The 17,557-nt window shown below is 37.3% G+C and overlaps 2 protein-coding genes across 2 annotated transcripts; one reads left to right on the top strand and one right to left on the bottom strand.

Annotated features, from left to right (window-relative positions):
* Window positions 1-618: 618 nt before the first annotated feature.
* Window positions 619-1,563, top strand: LOC103197204 (olfactory receptor 51H1-like). Its single transcript, XM_007941075.1, has one exon. It carries the CDS (start codon window positions 619-621, stop codon window positions 1,561-1,563), a length of 945 nt encoding a protein of 314 aa, XP_007939266.1.
* A 10,281-nt stretch (window positions 1,564-11,844) lies between these two features.
* On the bottom strand, window positions 11,845-12,801 carry LOC103197203 (olfactory receptor 51H1-like). Its single transcript, XM_007941074.1, has one exon. The coding sequence runs from the start codon at window positions 12,799-12,801 to the stop codon at window positions 11,845-11,847; it is 957 nt and encodes a 318-aa protein (XP_007939265.1).
* Window positions 12,802-17,557: the final 4,756 nt, after the last annotated feature.

Here is a 17,557-nt window from a genome sequence, read left to right as displayed (position 1 = left end):
GTTAGAATCTGTGAAGATGAAATGTTAATTTGAGCAAATTCATGAACTAATGTGTTTTTTTTTACATGTTGGCCATTACAAATTAAATGGGAAGGATGTCTACTTATGTGAGAAGATGTGTCTATCTACACACACAAACACACACATGGATTTGTGGATGTGAATTGATGATGTCAGTATAGGGTTGTGTGTGTGTGTGTGTGTGTGTGTGGTAATGATAGTGTAACTTAGAAAAATGCTCTATGCCATTTAGTATTAGAGTGTTGCTGCTGATGATTTTTTCTTTTCTTTTTTTTTTAATTTTCCAAAACTTGAGAGCTATTAAAGGAGGAGAAATCCAAATTCTCTATTATCTGAACACATTGTTTAGTCTTGTCTCCATTTTCCAGATGATCAAATTAAACCCTAGGGGACAAAGATCATTGCATGTGCTCTCCTAGGGAGCAAAAAGCCAAAGTGACACAAAGCCACGTAGATTCTGTTTTAAATACTTGCTATCTTTTGCTTCCACCCATGTACTTATAGAGCTATTTGCCTCCATTACATAAAGATGTATTTTCAATTTAGGAGCTGTGAACTAAGTGTGAGAGTCCTGCCTCCCCCAGCTCTGAGAACGCCATGATGAATTTTAATATCTCGCCTGCCAACCACCATAGTTTCATTCTGACAGGTATCCCAGGAATGCCAAACAAGAACCCATGGATGGCCTTTGCCTTGGGATTTCTCTACACACTAACTCTCCTGGGAAATGGCACCATCCTGGCTGTCATCAAGGTGGCTCAGAGTCTCCATGAACCCATGTACTACTTCCTTTCTATCTTGGCTGTGACTGATGTTAGTCTCTCCATGTCTACCTTGCCCTCCATGCTCAGCATCTTCTGGTTTAATGCCCCTGAGATTGCCTTTGATGCATGTATCACACAGATGTTCTTCATCCATGGGTTTGGAGCGGTAGAATCAGGAGTCCTTGTGTCCATGGCCTTTGACAGATTTGTAGCCATCCGAGACCCACTACACTATACTTCTATCCTCATCCCTAGTGTCATTGGTAAAATTGGAATAGCTATCCTCACCCGGGCAGTCTGTGTGGTTTTCCCTGTGCCCTTCCTTATAAAGCGGCTACCATTCTGTCATTCCAATGTCTTATCTCATTCTTACTGTCTCCACCAAGATGCCATGCGACTAGCCTGTGCCAGCACTCGTGTCAACAGCCTTTATGGCCTCATCACCGTCATCTTCATACTGGGCCTGGATGCTCTTATCATTCTTTTTTCCTATGTGCTCATCTTGAAGACTGTGCTAGGCATTGCCTCCAAAGCTGAAAGGCTCAAAGCCCTCAATACCTGCCTCTCTCACATCTGTGCTGTGTTCCTCTTTTATGTCCCTCTCATTAGTGTCACCATGGTTCACAGATTTGGGAAGCATTTGTCACCAGCAGTGCACACACTCATGGCCAATATCTACCTGCTGCTCCCCCCAGTACTGAATCCCATTGTTTATAGTTTGAAGACTAAGCAGATACGAAGACACATCCTGATAGTATCCAAGAGGAGAAAAAAATAGAGCCTAGTGGATTGGAATCACATGTAAGAGAAAGAATAAGCACAAACTGGAATATTTTAAATGAGCCCTGGTATCACAGTCGTTAAAGCACTCGAATGCTAACTCAAAAGTTGTCGGTTAGAACCTACCAATGGCTGTGCAGGAGAAAGATGTGACAATCTGCTTCCATAATGTTTTACACCTTGGAAACCCGCTGCAGAAGTTCTCTGTCCTATAGGGTGGCTATGAGTTGGAATCAACTCTATAGAAACAGATTTTTTTTGGGAGATTTAGTATTTTGTTTGGGAGATTTAGTATTTCATTTTTCAGCAGTTACAGTGCAGTCAAATTATACACGTGCAGCAAAATGCAGAGTTGGATTAAGATTTGAGGGTGAAAGGTAAAGATCCAACACAGGTTATTTACTTATTTATTTATATTTTATTTAATTTGCAAGTTTTTTAAAATGTGATTTGGGTGAAAGTTTACAGAGCAAAATTGTTTTCCATTCAACAGTTTATACACATTTCGTTTCATGACCTTGATTACAATCCCCACAATGTAGCCACTCTCTTCCCACTTCCCCCCTGTGGTTACATTTCCCTGTGTTCTTCTTTCCTATGCATTTCTGAACCCTGAGCTATCTCCCTGTGCAAATGCTGCCCTTGTGATCTCCCATGGTTCGTTGTCTACCTGTTGGAATTGTTCAACTCATAGGCCTATTGTTTGGCTGGAAGCTGCAGGAGTGAGTTCAATTCCAGGCCCAAAGGATGATTAGGGCCCATAGTCTAACACAGGTAATTCTGGCTCTATGTTTTGGAATCTATGAATCCAAAATGCAACTGACTTAATTAAAATTAAAATTTTCTCTTTAAAATAGTAGATGAGCATCAATAATGGGATAAACTGTCACCTATTAATCTAGTTAACATTGATGAGTTATCATTCATACAATATTAAGTAATATTTTGCTTTGTCATTGAAATGGTAATTACATCAAGAAATATTCAAGTAGCCTTATAGCACTACTGAAGGTCTCAGCTTCTGAGGTTTTTCTTAAAATAGAGCAAAGGAAACAGTTACAGGATCAAACAATATTCATTGTTATGTTTAGGAGTTTATTAGATGAAGGGTACATTCGATTAAATTAAAGTAGACACATCTGTGGTTACCTTTTCTTTAAAATATTACTTCTTTTATGGATTTGTAATGGTTCCAATCTTATGCTATGTACTTGGTAGAATAACATGTGCTCTTTGCCTACTCTTTTAGACCCAGCATGAGTCCTATTTCGCTCTGCACTGAAGATTTAGTAAAACTTTTACCTAGTAAAACTTAAGCTGGGTTTTGTATGAGAACAAGTGAAAAATTTCAGCACTGGGAAGAGGCTTAAGAATGTTATGAATACATGTGTGGGGAAGAGTATGTGAAATGCAACATGCATTTGTGTTTGGCCCTATGTTTACTTTGAGTATTTTGTTAATCAACAGTCAGACTACTGAAATTTAGGAGAGACATTTATTCTTCAGTAAATATGCATTGAGCACTAATGATGTACAGCTATGATGCTAAGGATCTCAGGATCCAGCGATGAATGGACCAATCTTCCTTCCATTCAATCCCTTGCATATTTCTCTATAGAGAAATATACATATACATTGTTGATACTTATTATTATCAATTTCTTTTATGTATAGTATCAGTGAATTATCACAACAACCTTTAAGATTAGGCATAATCAACATTTTATACATAAAAAAAACCCTGCCACAAGTCAATTCCAAATCATAGCAACTGGGTAGGGTAAAACTGCCTCATGGGGTTTTCAAGGCTGTAAATCTTTAAAGAAGCAGACTACCTCTTCTTTCTCCCATGGAGTGGATTGATGAATTGAAACTGCCGATCTTTTGGTTAGTAGCTGAATGCTTTAACCACTGCACCACCAGAGCTCCTTTTACAGAGAAAGGAAGTGAGATTTAGAGCAGTTAAGTAACTTGGTTAAGGTTATAAATTTCTAAACAATATTCAAATTTAGCTGATGTTAAAACCTATGAATTGAGATTTTACCTATGTTTTAGGGTTTCTCAGCCTTGTGCGCAATTTCCAGGAAGAAGGAATTGGTGATTCTAAGACACAGATGCATAAGAAATATGATAGTATTCAATATTGTAGAAATTTTATGTGAGAAGTTCAGCTTACCAAGATGAAACCAGGCAGAGTGACAGATTAAGACTAAAATTGCAAGCCTTGATATAGAATTTACATTTTTAATGGAAATAACTTGACATTTTTGTCTGTATACAATGGAAATGTGCATGTTTAGAAAGTATGAAGTATCATTATACATTAATAAATGTTTCAAGACCAAAATTATCTAAACAGAAATCATGAACCCCAGACAGGCACATTATAATTAATTGAACTACAGGAAGAAAAAAAAAAATAGAACTTTTATTTGTACTTTAATATTTTAAAAGGTTTATTTTTCTTTATCTGTTACACTGTATGTAATTATTAGTACAGGAATGCATGTATATAATTTTTGAATAAATAAATATATTAAGAAGTACCTTTTTCTGTTTTTCCTTGTATAGATAAATGATCAAAATAAGTTGAAAACTACCACTGTAGTCAAAGAGTATAAGCCAACTATTGTAGAATATATTTACAATGTTCAAATACTGTGGTAACAGAGGCAATGAGCTGAGGGTGTCCTCTGAATGCCATTGTTTTCTGATGTGGCAAGGAGGTGATGAGATAAAAAATGTAATTCTTCCCACCAACTACACACATACTCTATGTTCTTACTGTGCAATCCTTCTCAATCTCCTGCAGTCTGACTTTTGTCTCCATTGCTACATGGAAACTATAGTTTTCAAGGCTCAGAACTCCTTTTAATTAACAAATCAAATAACAAATCAAATACCTTTTCCTTAATCCTCCTGAGCTTGATTTCTCTTGGGTAAGTTACGAATATTTAAAATACCCGGTGTTTTAATTTTCCCGCGGATTTGTGGCACTCTACCACATCTTCGGGAGCTCTGGTAGCATAGTGCCTAAGGCACTTGACTGCTAACCAGAAGGCTGGAGGTTCAAACCCACCTCGGAAGGAAGATGGGACAGTCTACTTCCATAGCGATACTGCCTCGGAAACCCAAGGAGGGATCGCTATGAGTCGGGTCCAACTCGGTGGCAAATAATAACAACAACAACACATCTTCTACTTCTCAATTCCCCTATGTTTCTTCATCTGCCTTCACATTCTTCAATATTTTTCAAAGTTTTCACCTTGTCACTCAGTTACCTCAGAGAATCTCCTTCTCCAAGATGCCGTCCATGCTAATGAATCTCCCTTTGTCTCTCTCAAGATCTAATCCCTCACTCATTTTAAACTGTTTTTCATTACCTTTTTCTGAAGATCTTTATATACCTCAATCACCACAGTATCCAGATTTAACTTCTGTTTTCCTCTATGAATGACCTTTTCCTCATTCTTTTAAAGCTACAATCTCCATTCATACAACATTCAAAAGCATACTGACATATACACAATCAAGTAACTTTGATTTTTTCTTTTATTTGCTCCTGATATCCAACCTCATTGCTATCAGTGGAAGGTAGCCCTCTTTCAAGATGTAAGATAAATTTTGCCCCAGAATTATGGGGGTGATGTGGGAGTGAGGAGAGAAGTTTTCCTGATGGGATAGAAAACAACACAGGATACAAACTACATGTTAAAATAATATGTCTTAGAAAAATTGATCTTGAACATATGAACAAGTTTATTACTTGTAAATGAAGTATCTAGCAGTTGTTATATGCCTGTCAAAAAATGTTAAAGTAGAACAGATATATATATATATATATACACTACATGTGGGAATATTTACAAGGTCATCTAGCCTGCTTATTGCATAGATTGCAGAACTGTCACAACCAAAAATTGGTATGTGTTCATCAGTTTTCATCAGTTAATGTATAGGGCACCATTCAAAACAATGGTTCAAAGCTATATGACCATTAAACAGAAATAACTTACTGTAAATTTGAAAATCAAATGAGAAGCAAACTGATCTGTGATTGCTGACTTTACATACAAAACAACAAGGTTTTATCATTGGACTAAATAGATAAGTAAATAAATAAAACATCTTGCACACAGGCATGGAGAGAAACACAGAGAATTACTCTTAAATTTCTCCAGCATGCAAACATTCTGAACACAGTTTTGTTTCACTTTCAGTTGGAAATAAAATTATACTTCCTCATGTCTTTCTCCTTCATGATAACATGAAAAAGTACATGAGACTGAGTCTCACCATCCTTGCTTCTCAGGAGCATTCCAGGAGTACTTCATCGAAGACACATTTGTTCCTTCCTCTCGCAGTTCATGATATATTTAATATTCTTCACCAACATGATAATTCAAATGAATAAATTTTTATTCAGCCTTCCTTATTCATTATCCACATTTTGCATCCATATGTGGCAATTGAAAAATACCATCACTTGCATCATACACATCTTAGTCTTCAGGTGACTTCTCTGTTCTTTAACACTTTAGAGAGGCAATTTGCCCAATGCAGTATGTCCTTTGATTTCTTGACTGCTGCTTCCATGGGTGCTATTGTGGATCAGAGTAAAATTAAATCCTTGACAACTTCAGTATTTTCTCTGTTTATCTTCATGTTGCTTATTGGTCCAGATGTGAGGATTTTTGTTTTCTTTATGTTGAGGTGTAATCAACACTGAAGACTGTGATCTTTAGACTTCCTCAGTAAGTGCTTCAAGTTTTCTTCACTTTCAGCAAGCAAAGTTGTGTCATTAGCTTATCACAGGTTGTTAATGAGTCTTCCTCAAATCATAGTGCCATGTTCTACTCAGATAGTCCAGCTTCTCCGATTATTTGTTCAGCATACAGATTGAAAAAGAATGGTAAAAGGAAATAACTCTGATGCATGTCTTCCCTGATTTTAAGCAGTACCTTATCCCTTGCTTCTTTGAACAACTTCCTCTTGGTCTGTGTACAGGTTCCACATGACTACAATGAAATGCTCTGTAATTCTCCATCTTTGCAGTGTTACCCATAATTTGTTATGATCCATGTAGTCCATTGCCTTTGCACAGTCAATAAAACACCAGTAAACATCTCTTTCTGCTAATCTGTGCTTTCAGCCATGATCCATTTGACAGGAGCAATATCTCCTATTCCATGTCCTCTTCTGAATCCAGCTTGAATTTCTGGCAGGTCTCTGTTGAAGTACTCCTGCAACCATTTTCTAATTATCTTTAGCATAATTTTAATTTTGTGTGATGTTAAAAATATAGTTTGATACTTTTTTTCCTTTAGATCACCTTTCTTTATAATGAGTACATATATGGATCTCTTCCAGGTGCTTGGCCAGGTAGTTGTCTTCCAAATTTTTTGGCATAAAAAAGTGAACACTTCCAGGGTTGCATTCATTTGTTAAAATGTCTCAATTGATATTCTGTCAATTCCTGGAGCCTTGTTTTTATCTAATGCTCCAGTGCAGCTTGGACTTCTTCCTTTAACACTATTAATCCTTATCATATGCTACCTGTTAGCATTGTCCATGAGGCACCTGACTGCTAACCAGAAGGCTGGTGGTTCAAACCCACCAGGGGCTCCTCGGAAGGGAAGTTGGGCAATCTATTTCCATAGTGATAACACCTTGGAAACTCAGCGAGGGGTTGGTATGAGTCGGGTTCCCACTCAAGGGCAAATAACAACAACAACCTCCTGAAACGGTTGAATGTTGACAAATTCTTTTCGGTACAGTGACTCTGTATTTCTTTCATCTTCTTTTGATGCTTCGTGCATCATTCAGTATTTTGTCCAAGGAATCCTTCAATATTGCAACTCAAGCCATAATTTTTTTGTTCCATTATTTCAGCTTTAGAAATGTTGAGAATGTTCTTCCCTTTTGGTTTTGTAACTCCAGGTCTTTGCACATTTCATTATAATACTTCACTCTGTCTTCTTGAGCCATCCTTTGAAATCTGCTCAACTCTCTTACTTGATCTTTTCTTCTGTTCCCTTTAGTTACTCTATATTCAAGAGCAAATTTCAGAGTCTCTTCTGACATCCATTTTGGTCTTTTCTTTCTTTCCTGTCTTGTTAATAAAGTTTTTCTTTGACCATGTATGATGTTTCTGATGTCATCCCACAACTTGTCTGGTCATTAGTGTTCCATGGGTCAAATCTGTTCTTGGGATGGACTCTAAGTTCAGGTGGGATATACTCAAGGTCTCTGGATATACTTTGGATCTCATGAACTTGTTTTAATTTTCTTCAGCTTCAACTTGAACTTGCATACGAGCAATTGATTGTCTGTTCCATAGTTGCCCCTGGCATTGTTCTGATTGATGACATTCAGCTTCTCCATCATCTCTTTCCACAGATGTAGTCGATTTAATTCCTGTGCATTCTGTCTGGCTAGGTCCACATATATTGTTTCTATTTATGTTATTGGATAAAGGAGTTTGCAACGAGTAAATAATTTGTTTTGCAAAATTCTATCATGTGATCTACCAAGTTGTTTCTATTATCAAGGTCATATTTTGTTTCCATTTTTCACCAATAATGGTCCAGGCACCAATAATGGTCAACGCATCTTGATTATGTGTTTGATCAATTTCAGACTGCAGAAGGTGGTAAAAGTCTTCCATTTCTTCATCATTGGCATTAGTGATTGGTGCATAAATTTGAATAATAATCGTATTATCTAGTTTTTCCTTGAAAGTGTGTGGATATTATCCTATTGCTGATAGTACAGTGTTTCAGGAAATATCTTGAAATCATACTTTTGACAATGAATGTGATACAATTCTTTAATTTGTCACTTTCAGCACAATAGACCCTATGGTTGTCTAATTCAAAATGGCCAATACCAGTCCACTTTTGCTCATTAATGCCTGGGATATCGATCTTCAAATGTTCCCTTTTATTTTTGATCACTTCCAATTTACCTAGATCCAGACTTCTTGCATTCATGTTTGATTATTAATGGATGTTTGCAGCTGTTTCTTCTCATTTTAAATCCTGCCACATCCTCAAATGAAGGTCCTAAAAGCTTTACTCCATCCACATCATGAAGTTGATTCTACTTTGAGGAGACAGCTCTTCCCCAGTCATCTTTTGATTTCCTTCCAACCTGATGGGCTCATCTCTGAGCACAATATCAGACAATGTTCTGCTGTTATCCATAAGATTTTCACTGGCCTCATATTTCAGAAGTAAATTGCTGGGTCCTTCTTCCCAGTCTGTCCTAGTCTGGAAACTCCACTGAAGCCTATCCATCCACCATGGGTTACCTGGCTGGTATTTGAAATACCAAAGGCATAGCTTCCTGTATCACAGCAACATGAAAGCCATGACAGTATGACAATCTGATAGACAAGTGGTAGATTCTGGCAATGTTATTCTGGCATGAATGAGATAATATATAAAATACCAGATACGTTGCCTATTATTTAGTAAAATAATAATAATAAAGTATGTAGCTATTACTATTGCTACTGATTCTGTTACTGCTGTGACTACCATCATTTTCTTGTTTAAAGACAGACAGTAAAGAAGGCAGAAAGGAAATGTAAAGAAACACACTCACTACAAACTTCTTCAACACTATGCTTTTGTTTCTGAAGTCAACCTTCATGTAGTTAAAGCACTAAAGACAATACCTGTGGGAAACATACCTATTTGTCTCTAAATTGTAGAATTTAAACCAGATTTTTTTACGATATTCTAGATTTCAGTCATACCCTGTTGTTGTTGTTTTGTGCCGTCAAGTTGGACCCAACTCATAGCGACCCCATCTTGGATTTCTGAGGCAGTACACTACGGAAATAGATTGCCCAATCTTCCTTCTGAGGAGTGCCAGCCTTCTGGTTAGCAGTCAAGTGCCTTAGGCATTATTCTACCAGAGCTCCCCAGTCATGCCCTATATGAGTGAAAATAACCAAGACTTAAAGGTTCTCAGAAGCAAATTGTTTTTCTCCTGAAGATATTGTCACCTCTGCTTCCAGAACTCCTCGCTCCTTGGACAGAACAGCTGTATTCCTATCTAGTCTCTTTACAACAGCATGAATATTACCTCTTGCATTCTCTGCTTCCCCACCCAAGGCGGTGATAGTCTTGCTCAAATCTTCACAAAATCCTCAAGGAATGGTAGGCTTCACTCTCTCCACAAAGTCCGGAGGATTTAAATAATATTTTATGCTTATATTATTTATTCAAAGAATGTAATATATATACTTTGTTCCTTGTAGAATTAATATGTATATGTATAATGTGTATATACATCTATCTATCTATCTATCTATAGATATATATAGGAGCTCTAGTGGCATAGTGCTTAAGGCATTTGACTGCTAACCAGAAGGCTGATAGACAAGTGGTGGATTCTGGCAATGTTATTCTGGCATGAATGAGATACTATATAAAATACTAGATATGCTGGCTATTATTTAGTAAAATAATAATAATAAAGTATGTAGCTATTACTATTGCTACTGATTCTGTTACTGGTGTTCAAACCCACCAGCCACTCCTCAGAAGGAAGATGGGGCAATCTACTTCCGTAGTGATACTGCCTCAGAAACCCAAGAAGGGATGGCTATGAGTCAGATCCCACTTGACAGCAGTGCATTTTTTAAAAAATCTCTCTCTCTCTCTCTCTCTCTCTCTCTCTCTATATATATATATATATATATTGATTTTTTATGAGCATGTCTAAGATTAATTAAATCTTCATGTACATGAAAGCAGTATTTAAATGGAAGAAGTATTTAAATGGAAATATTATTTTCATGTACATGAGGGTTTACTGAATTAATCTTAGCTAAGCTTGAGTCTACCTTAATGAACTTTAAAGTAGCCACCAGTGTGAGTTTAAGATAATGACATTCTCCACCCAAGTTGCAAAGAATGTGTTAGATTTTAGCTATCAAATAGTGAATATTTTACCAAAAGTAATTCTGACCATGTAAAGGAACACAGGCACCTCAATTTTTACATGTGTGCCTTTTGCTTTCTACTTCCTGTACCTTGTTGGCCTTCAACTAAAACCCATAATAATTCCTGAACACCTACTATGGGTGTCTTCCTTATCTGTCTACTTAATTTATCTATCGCCCATGATTTAGGGTGCCCCACATTCGATAGGAAATTTACTTGGGTGATCTTTGACCAACAAATCAACTGCTTTGTGCTTCAATGTCTCCATCTAGAAGCAGTGTGTAACAATTTTTCTCATAAGTATGTTGTAATCATCAAATAAGATAAAATATAAAATGTGCTGGCTCTGTGTTTTACTTAATGGATAATCTATACACATTAGGAACTCTGGTGGCATAATGTCTAAGGCATTTGACTGCTAACCAGAAAGCTGGCAGTTCAAACCCACAAGCCACTTCTCGGAAGGAAGATTGAGTGATCTACTTCTGTAGTGATAAGGCTCCAGAAACCCAAGCAGGGGTCACGATGTGTCGTTTTTTTTCTTTTTTCTTTTTTTTTTTTTTTTTGATACACATTTGCTTATTCTTGTACATTCAATAATATTGAACATTTATCATAGTTTTCCAGCTCTTTATAGCTTACAAAAAATATTTACTTATATTGTTCTATTTAATTCATAACAATATTGGATGTCAAGTGATATTAGTCCTATTTTTAAAATAAGGGAATTGTGACTAAGACAGCCATACAGGTGTCACATGGAAGAGCTAAGACTCCTCCTGCAGTCTTCTGATCTCAGCACAGCATGGCTGACCCCTGACCATTTCTATAGTTTGATACTCTTAATCCTAAAATTTGATGCTTTTCTGATTCATATTTTATTTCAATAATGTTTATAAGCTGTTGTTCTCTTACTATTTAATAAGTTTAGATCTTTTTTCCCTACTACGTTAATGGAAGATACTCCTAACTCATGAACTGAGATGTTAAATTAAATTAATTGAGCAAGCTTGAATTGAAGAGTTATAAAACACATGGTATATTTTTGTTCAAAGGAGTTATTAGAAATGTAATCTATAGTATTCCTTGACTTCAGCTGTTCTATACTAAGGCAGAAATGTGGGACTACGGCACATTGAGAAGTTCTTATAGATGCCACTCTTTCTATACCAGGTAAAGGGCAATTTGGTGCAGAATGGGGAAAGTGTACTATCTCTGTTCAATTTAAATCACACAGAAAATACGAAAAATATAAACTTTTATTTCTGACAGTCATAATTGAGCATTTACAGAATAGGCTTCCCTTCTCAAACTGGCTGAACTTAATGCTCCACAGTCACCTTGGTTGGAACAAATATCTGGATGATCTTCCTCCGTATCTCCTTGGTCTTCACAGTATAGACTATAGGGTTCAGCACAGGGGGTACAAGAAGGTATGCATCAGCCATGAGGGCATGAGTCAGTGGGGAAAGGTGCTTTCCAAAACGGTGAATGGCAGACACTCCAATGAGTGGCACATAGAAGATGAGTACAGCACATATGTGTGAAACACAAGTGTTGAGTGCCTTCAGCTGCCCCTCCCCTGAGGCAATAGCCATTACTGTTCGAAGTATGAACACATAGGAAAGGAGGATGGAGAGAGAGTCAGAACCTTTAGTGAAGATGACAGCAATGAGGCCATACAGACTGTTGACGCGAGTGCTGGCACAGGCGAGGCGCATGACATCTTGATGGAGGCAGAAGGAGTGAGAGAGGATGTTGAAGTGGTAGAAAGGGAGCCTTTTGATGAGGAAAGGCACCGGAAAGACCACACAGATTGCTCTGATCAAAATGACAGCTCCAGTCCTACAGACCACACCGTTGGTCAGGATGGTGCTGTACCTAAGAGGGTTCCAGATTGCTACAACCCGATCAAAGGCCATGGCCACCAGCACACCTGACTCGATGGCTGAGAAAGTGTGGATGAAGTACATCTGGACTAGGCAGGCATCAAAAGCAATGAACTTGTAGTTAAACCAGAATATGCCAAGCACTGAGGGCAAAGTACATAGGGCAAGTCCCATGTCTGCCAATGCTAGCATACACAGAAAGTAGTACATAGGAATATGCAGTGATGACTCAGACTTAATGGTAGAGATGATGATGCCATTGCCAAAAAGGGCAATGACATATATAGCCCCCAGTGGGCATGCCATCCAATAATACTTTTGCTCAAGCCCTGGAATTCCAGTTAAGGTAAAATAAAGGTGTTGGAAGTTGGAATGATTATAATCTGCCATGAAGCCAATGTGACATAGACATGGGAAAGGAACCAGTAGGATCCTGATGGCCTCCTTCCTAAAGATACAGTGATAGAGAGTAACAATATATTAGAATGTGACTTCCTTGTATCATTTTAATTTTAGAGCCATTTTAAACTTACATGGGGTCAAGGAGTGTAAGAGAGCTCTGAGTCCTTCAAATGCTATTCCAAGATGAGTTATCTACTATAGGGGACAATGGCATACCTAAGTACAAATAAGTCATATTCAGTTTAAAACACACTATAGTGACAATCCATTAGTAAAATTTCTTCTGCTGCTTCTTTCTTTTCCTCCCTCTTTCTAATCAATATTTTAAAAACTGCTGATTCAGAAGCCAATGGCATAACTAAGACATACTTAATATTAAACATGAATTATTTAGTCCTCTCACCCACCCACCCCAAGGAAGTCATCCATTCCCACCCATCACACTCTCATAGTGTGCAAGAGATCTTGTATCTAGGGCAGAGGTAGAAATATCCAGTGCACATGTCTATGCTTCTACTCCATCATGACCCTCCTTCATTTCCCCTGAGCCTAGATGTGGTCTCAGAATTATTTTCAATTCAAGAGCCTCAGACAGCCACTTCTAATCACAGAAAATATATTTCTCACCTCTAGTCTAGTGGAATCTTAGTTAGAGAACTGGAGAGGATTACATTCCCTTGGAAATACAACAGGGATTCTATCATTTTTTAGAGTAAGCCATCTTGTCCAAAAGGAAGTGAGAGGGAGACAAGCAGGTTTTACCTGAATTCTTTTGTAGGACCAGGATCATCTGGTAATCTTCCACTGCTAAGGCATGGTGATCATTTGTAATGGCATGTTACACTCTGATTGAAAGAGTCAATCTAAAGGCCTCAGTGAAGATCTGGAAGATGTTCTCAAATTGCTAGCACCAGTAATTATATTTATTTTTGTTTGGATCATTTGACGTTAGAAATTATTGGAGAGCAAGGGAAGTGCATACTTTTTTTGAAAAGTTCTCAACCTAAGACATTCATCAATTGCCTTCATCAGTTGACTGAAATAAAAACTCTGTAAGAAGCAAAGTGGTGTTAAGAGCAGGGACTCTAGATTCCCACTGTGTTCAGATTCCAGATCTTCCACTTAACAGCATTCTGACTAAATTAGTTCCCTTCATTTCAAGTATCATCTCTTCATATGTAATATGGTGACAACACTAGTACCTAGTTCATAAGATTAGTATGAGAATTAAAAACATAAAGGGCTTAGAGAGCAAAATATATGATTTTATTATGATTAATTATATGGAATAAAATAATATTTGTTTGTTTGTTTGCCAATGTTCTTTGCAAAAGATGAAAGTGAAACTGAAGATACTCTTCCATTAGCAAAGAATCACACTTTATTCTATATCCCTTGTAATTTTTGAATAATTTACCATCTTCTCTGGAATTGATAAACTATCTTTCTCTTCCAGCCTATGTATACATCTCCAGCTGACCCACAGTCATGATGACTCAAAACAATGGCTATTTTTGAAATCTCCTTGATGATCCTCTTTGAAAAAACTTCTAGTTCAGATTTCCTCTGCCTGAGCCAGGGAATTTTCTCTAATTATATAAAACATCCATCTCCTTCAATTGTTTTTATCAAAGGTAGTCTTGCTGGCTGGTTAGCATACATTTTCTGTCTTTCCAATAAACTATTGTTTTTTGTGTTTTAGTGATTTTTGAGAAAGAAAATGTTTATTAAGTTTTCAAATAATTATAATATAGAGTGAGGATGAGGGAAAATAACAGATGTAAAAGTTGATGTAATTAAAATTTCACTGATGAAAAACTAAAGCATAGAAAAATAGAATAACTTTCCCTGAGTCAAATATGTAGTTAGCAGCAAAATAGAGGATTAGAGGATAAGTGGGAGGAAAAATAAATAAAAGCTTCAGAAAATCACAACTGAGTGCAATGAGATCTTGAGGGCTCAATTAGGGAAGACCGAATCAAAATACCATCTCTTGGCCAAGATCATTACTCCTTGATAGGGATCCTCAGATTTTGTTCTTTATCTATAGTACCGAGGATCTAGAAAACAGGTGATTGTGTCCAAGTCTATCCCTTGAAGATTAGGCTCTTAGACCTCAAGTTCTTCCTTTGAAAACTTTATCTTATTCTGACCCTCTGCTGTCTATTTCCCCTCATCAAGTCAATATTCTCCTCTGGGAATCTAATAACACTCTTTTCTTATAAACAAATACAATGCAAGTGTGCAGAAATTTTTTAAAGTTTCTTAACAGTTTTTACATCTATAATTGCATTTTTTACTCACAAAATCCTTGGGGGCCAGGAAAACAGATTGAATATGTGCCTAAAATATGGTTAAGTGTTCTGTATCTCCCCCCGGGGCTCTCACAAGCTACGTGACTTCATTGTAGATACCAGCTTAAAGGAACAAGTGGAAAATAAATTTTTTATATCATATGAGTATCAGCAAAACAAACAAAAGTAGCAATTTCCAGGTATTCTAAACCTTTTTTTTTTTTTTTTTTTTAAGTTTCTAAGCCATTTATGGATAATAGACTAAGATTGTGACTGGCCTTAGAAGGAGACATTTACCCTTTCTTCTACTTGAATGTATGATGGGCAGTGAAGACCTGTAGAAATGGGAAGAAAAACCCTTCTGATCTAAAGATTAACTATACGCACTCCTCATCTGATGGTAGTGCCCCAAATTCTGTTTTCAATGAGAAAATTCCCAAAGTCTAATCAATGTAAAGTTCTACATGAAAGAGGTTTTAAAGTCCCAATGTCTGACCAATGTAGACATGCCCATACAGTATTGGATAGATGACACCTATCTTCTTCCTTCATTAGTTCTGGTAACTGGGAGTTCCCTACCTTCCAAGGAAATCTGTTCTCTATAGAGGATCAGATATCTAGCCATATCTTAGAAAATGGTCACCTATTCACTGAGAGGTTAAAAAAGCTGCTCTCACATATTTTTCGTAAAGCAAGTATGAGTGAGAAAGAAAGCAAGAACAAAAGGTCAAGGGTACTCGGGTTGCAGAAAGATGCACAGGGAGAAATGAGGAGACACAGAAAGGAGTAGTTGGGATCCGATTAGAAACTTTAGTGATGGTATCTTAAAATATCCTGTTGATGGACCAACTTTATTCTCTGAGTTTACTCTAAAACTTACCTGTTTGCTGAGAGGAACCTCAGCTGGAAGAGGGTTCTTAGGCAGCCCAAATCTTACCTGGCAAATCCTTTGTCACTATCCCTATAAGGACTTTTATTTCCTTAGCTGCTCCAACTCTCCTCCCTTTATCGTACCATGGAGGATTCCATAGGTCCATAAACATGGTTATTCCCTGAGGGTACCAAGACTGAGGGAGTAGCTCCTGGGCTATAAAGAAACCCCCAAATTCTCATGTGGGGGAAATGAGATAGTATTGTGAAGCTATTAGGCAAGTGCATGTGTGTATATGGGAATTGGGGGCATTCCCAGAGGCTGGCTATTGCTAAATCAGTCTCTAAGGACTATTTTAACCATCTCATTGTTTCTTTGCCTTTAATGAGTCATAGCTGCCTTCATTTTTTCTCAAAACAAATAAAACAAACAAAAATATATCAAGGAAAATAACTCCATGATTTTCTACTTCAAAAAGAATTTCAAAGTTGAAATTACTCTCTAATGCATATAAGGTTGGGCAACCTACTTCCATAGTGATACTGCCTCAGAAACCCAAGGAGGGGTCGCTGTAAGTTGGGTCCGACTCGATAGCATATAACAACAACAGCATTTCACCTGCATTTTTCAGTTGTCCATATCAGAGTAATAAATTTAGTCATGCTTTGTACAAAAGGAAAGCAAGGGGCCCTTCAGGAAGTCATTAATTTATGCAGCAATCTATCAAGAGACTGTAAATATTCTACATTATCCAATTATCATCTTCAGATAATGCAACAATAATAATCCACAATAATATCCTATACTAATTCTGAGTTTTATCAGTTATATGATCTATCACAGTCACTGTGTCCCTTAATCCTCATAACTCTCCTGTGAAGTAGACATGATGTCTTCCATCACCCTTATTACTCAAAAGAGAAAAAATAATTAAGAATTGGTCCAGACCTCAGCCTTCATGACTGTGAGACCAGAAGAACTAGATGGTGCCTGGCTACCAATGACAACCACTTGGAAAGGGATCAAAACTGGAAATCCTGGATAGAATGGGAGGAAAAATGTGGAACAAAATTCAAAAACACAAAAATGACCAGAATTACTGGTTGGATAGAGTCTGGTGGAACCCCTGAGACTATGGCCCTGGGTTACCCTTCAGGCCTAGAAATGGACTCACTCCCTCCCAGTGGATTGGCTCTCAGCCCAACAGTAGAAAGACCTACACACAGAACACCTACCCCAAAGCAATGTACTCACTTACTCTAGGAAGATGCACTCCTTAGAGCAATGAGCCATGAGACACCAAAGGGACAACATTCAAATAGAGGGAAAGCTGAACAGACACAAATTCATCATTAAGAAGGGCACAGGGGCAGGGGTAGTCACAGAGACAGGAGAGGAGGAGAGTTCGTTATGGTCGGGGATGGTAATCAGGGTATGAAATTAAATGTGCATGAACTGTTGAATGTAAAATAAATTTGCTTTGTAAATTTACACCCAAAGCACAATAAAATTTAAAAAAAAAAGAAAGAAAGAATTGGTCCAGGTTCTTAATGTAGCTGTAAGAATAAGATTGTGGAAA

This window comes from Orycteropus afer, unplaced genomic scaffold (assembly GCF_000298275.1).
Source record: "Orycteropus afer afer isolate SDZICR_OR568_19922 unplaced genomic scaffold, OryAfe1.0 scaffold00074, whole genome shotgun sequence".
NCBI classification, from domain to species: Eukaryota; Metazoa; Chordata; class Mammalia; order Tubulidentata; family Orycteropodidae; genus Orycteropus; species Orycteropus afer.
Note: the sequence above shows the minus strand (reverse complement) of the source record. Positions and strands in the feature narration are given on the sequence as shown.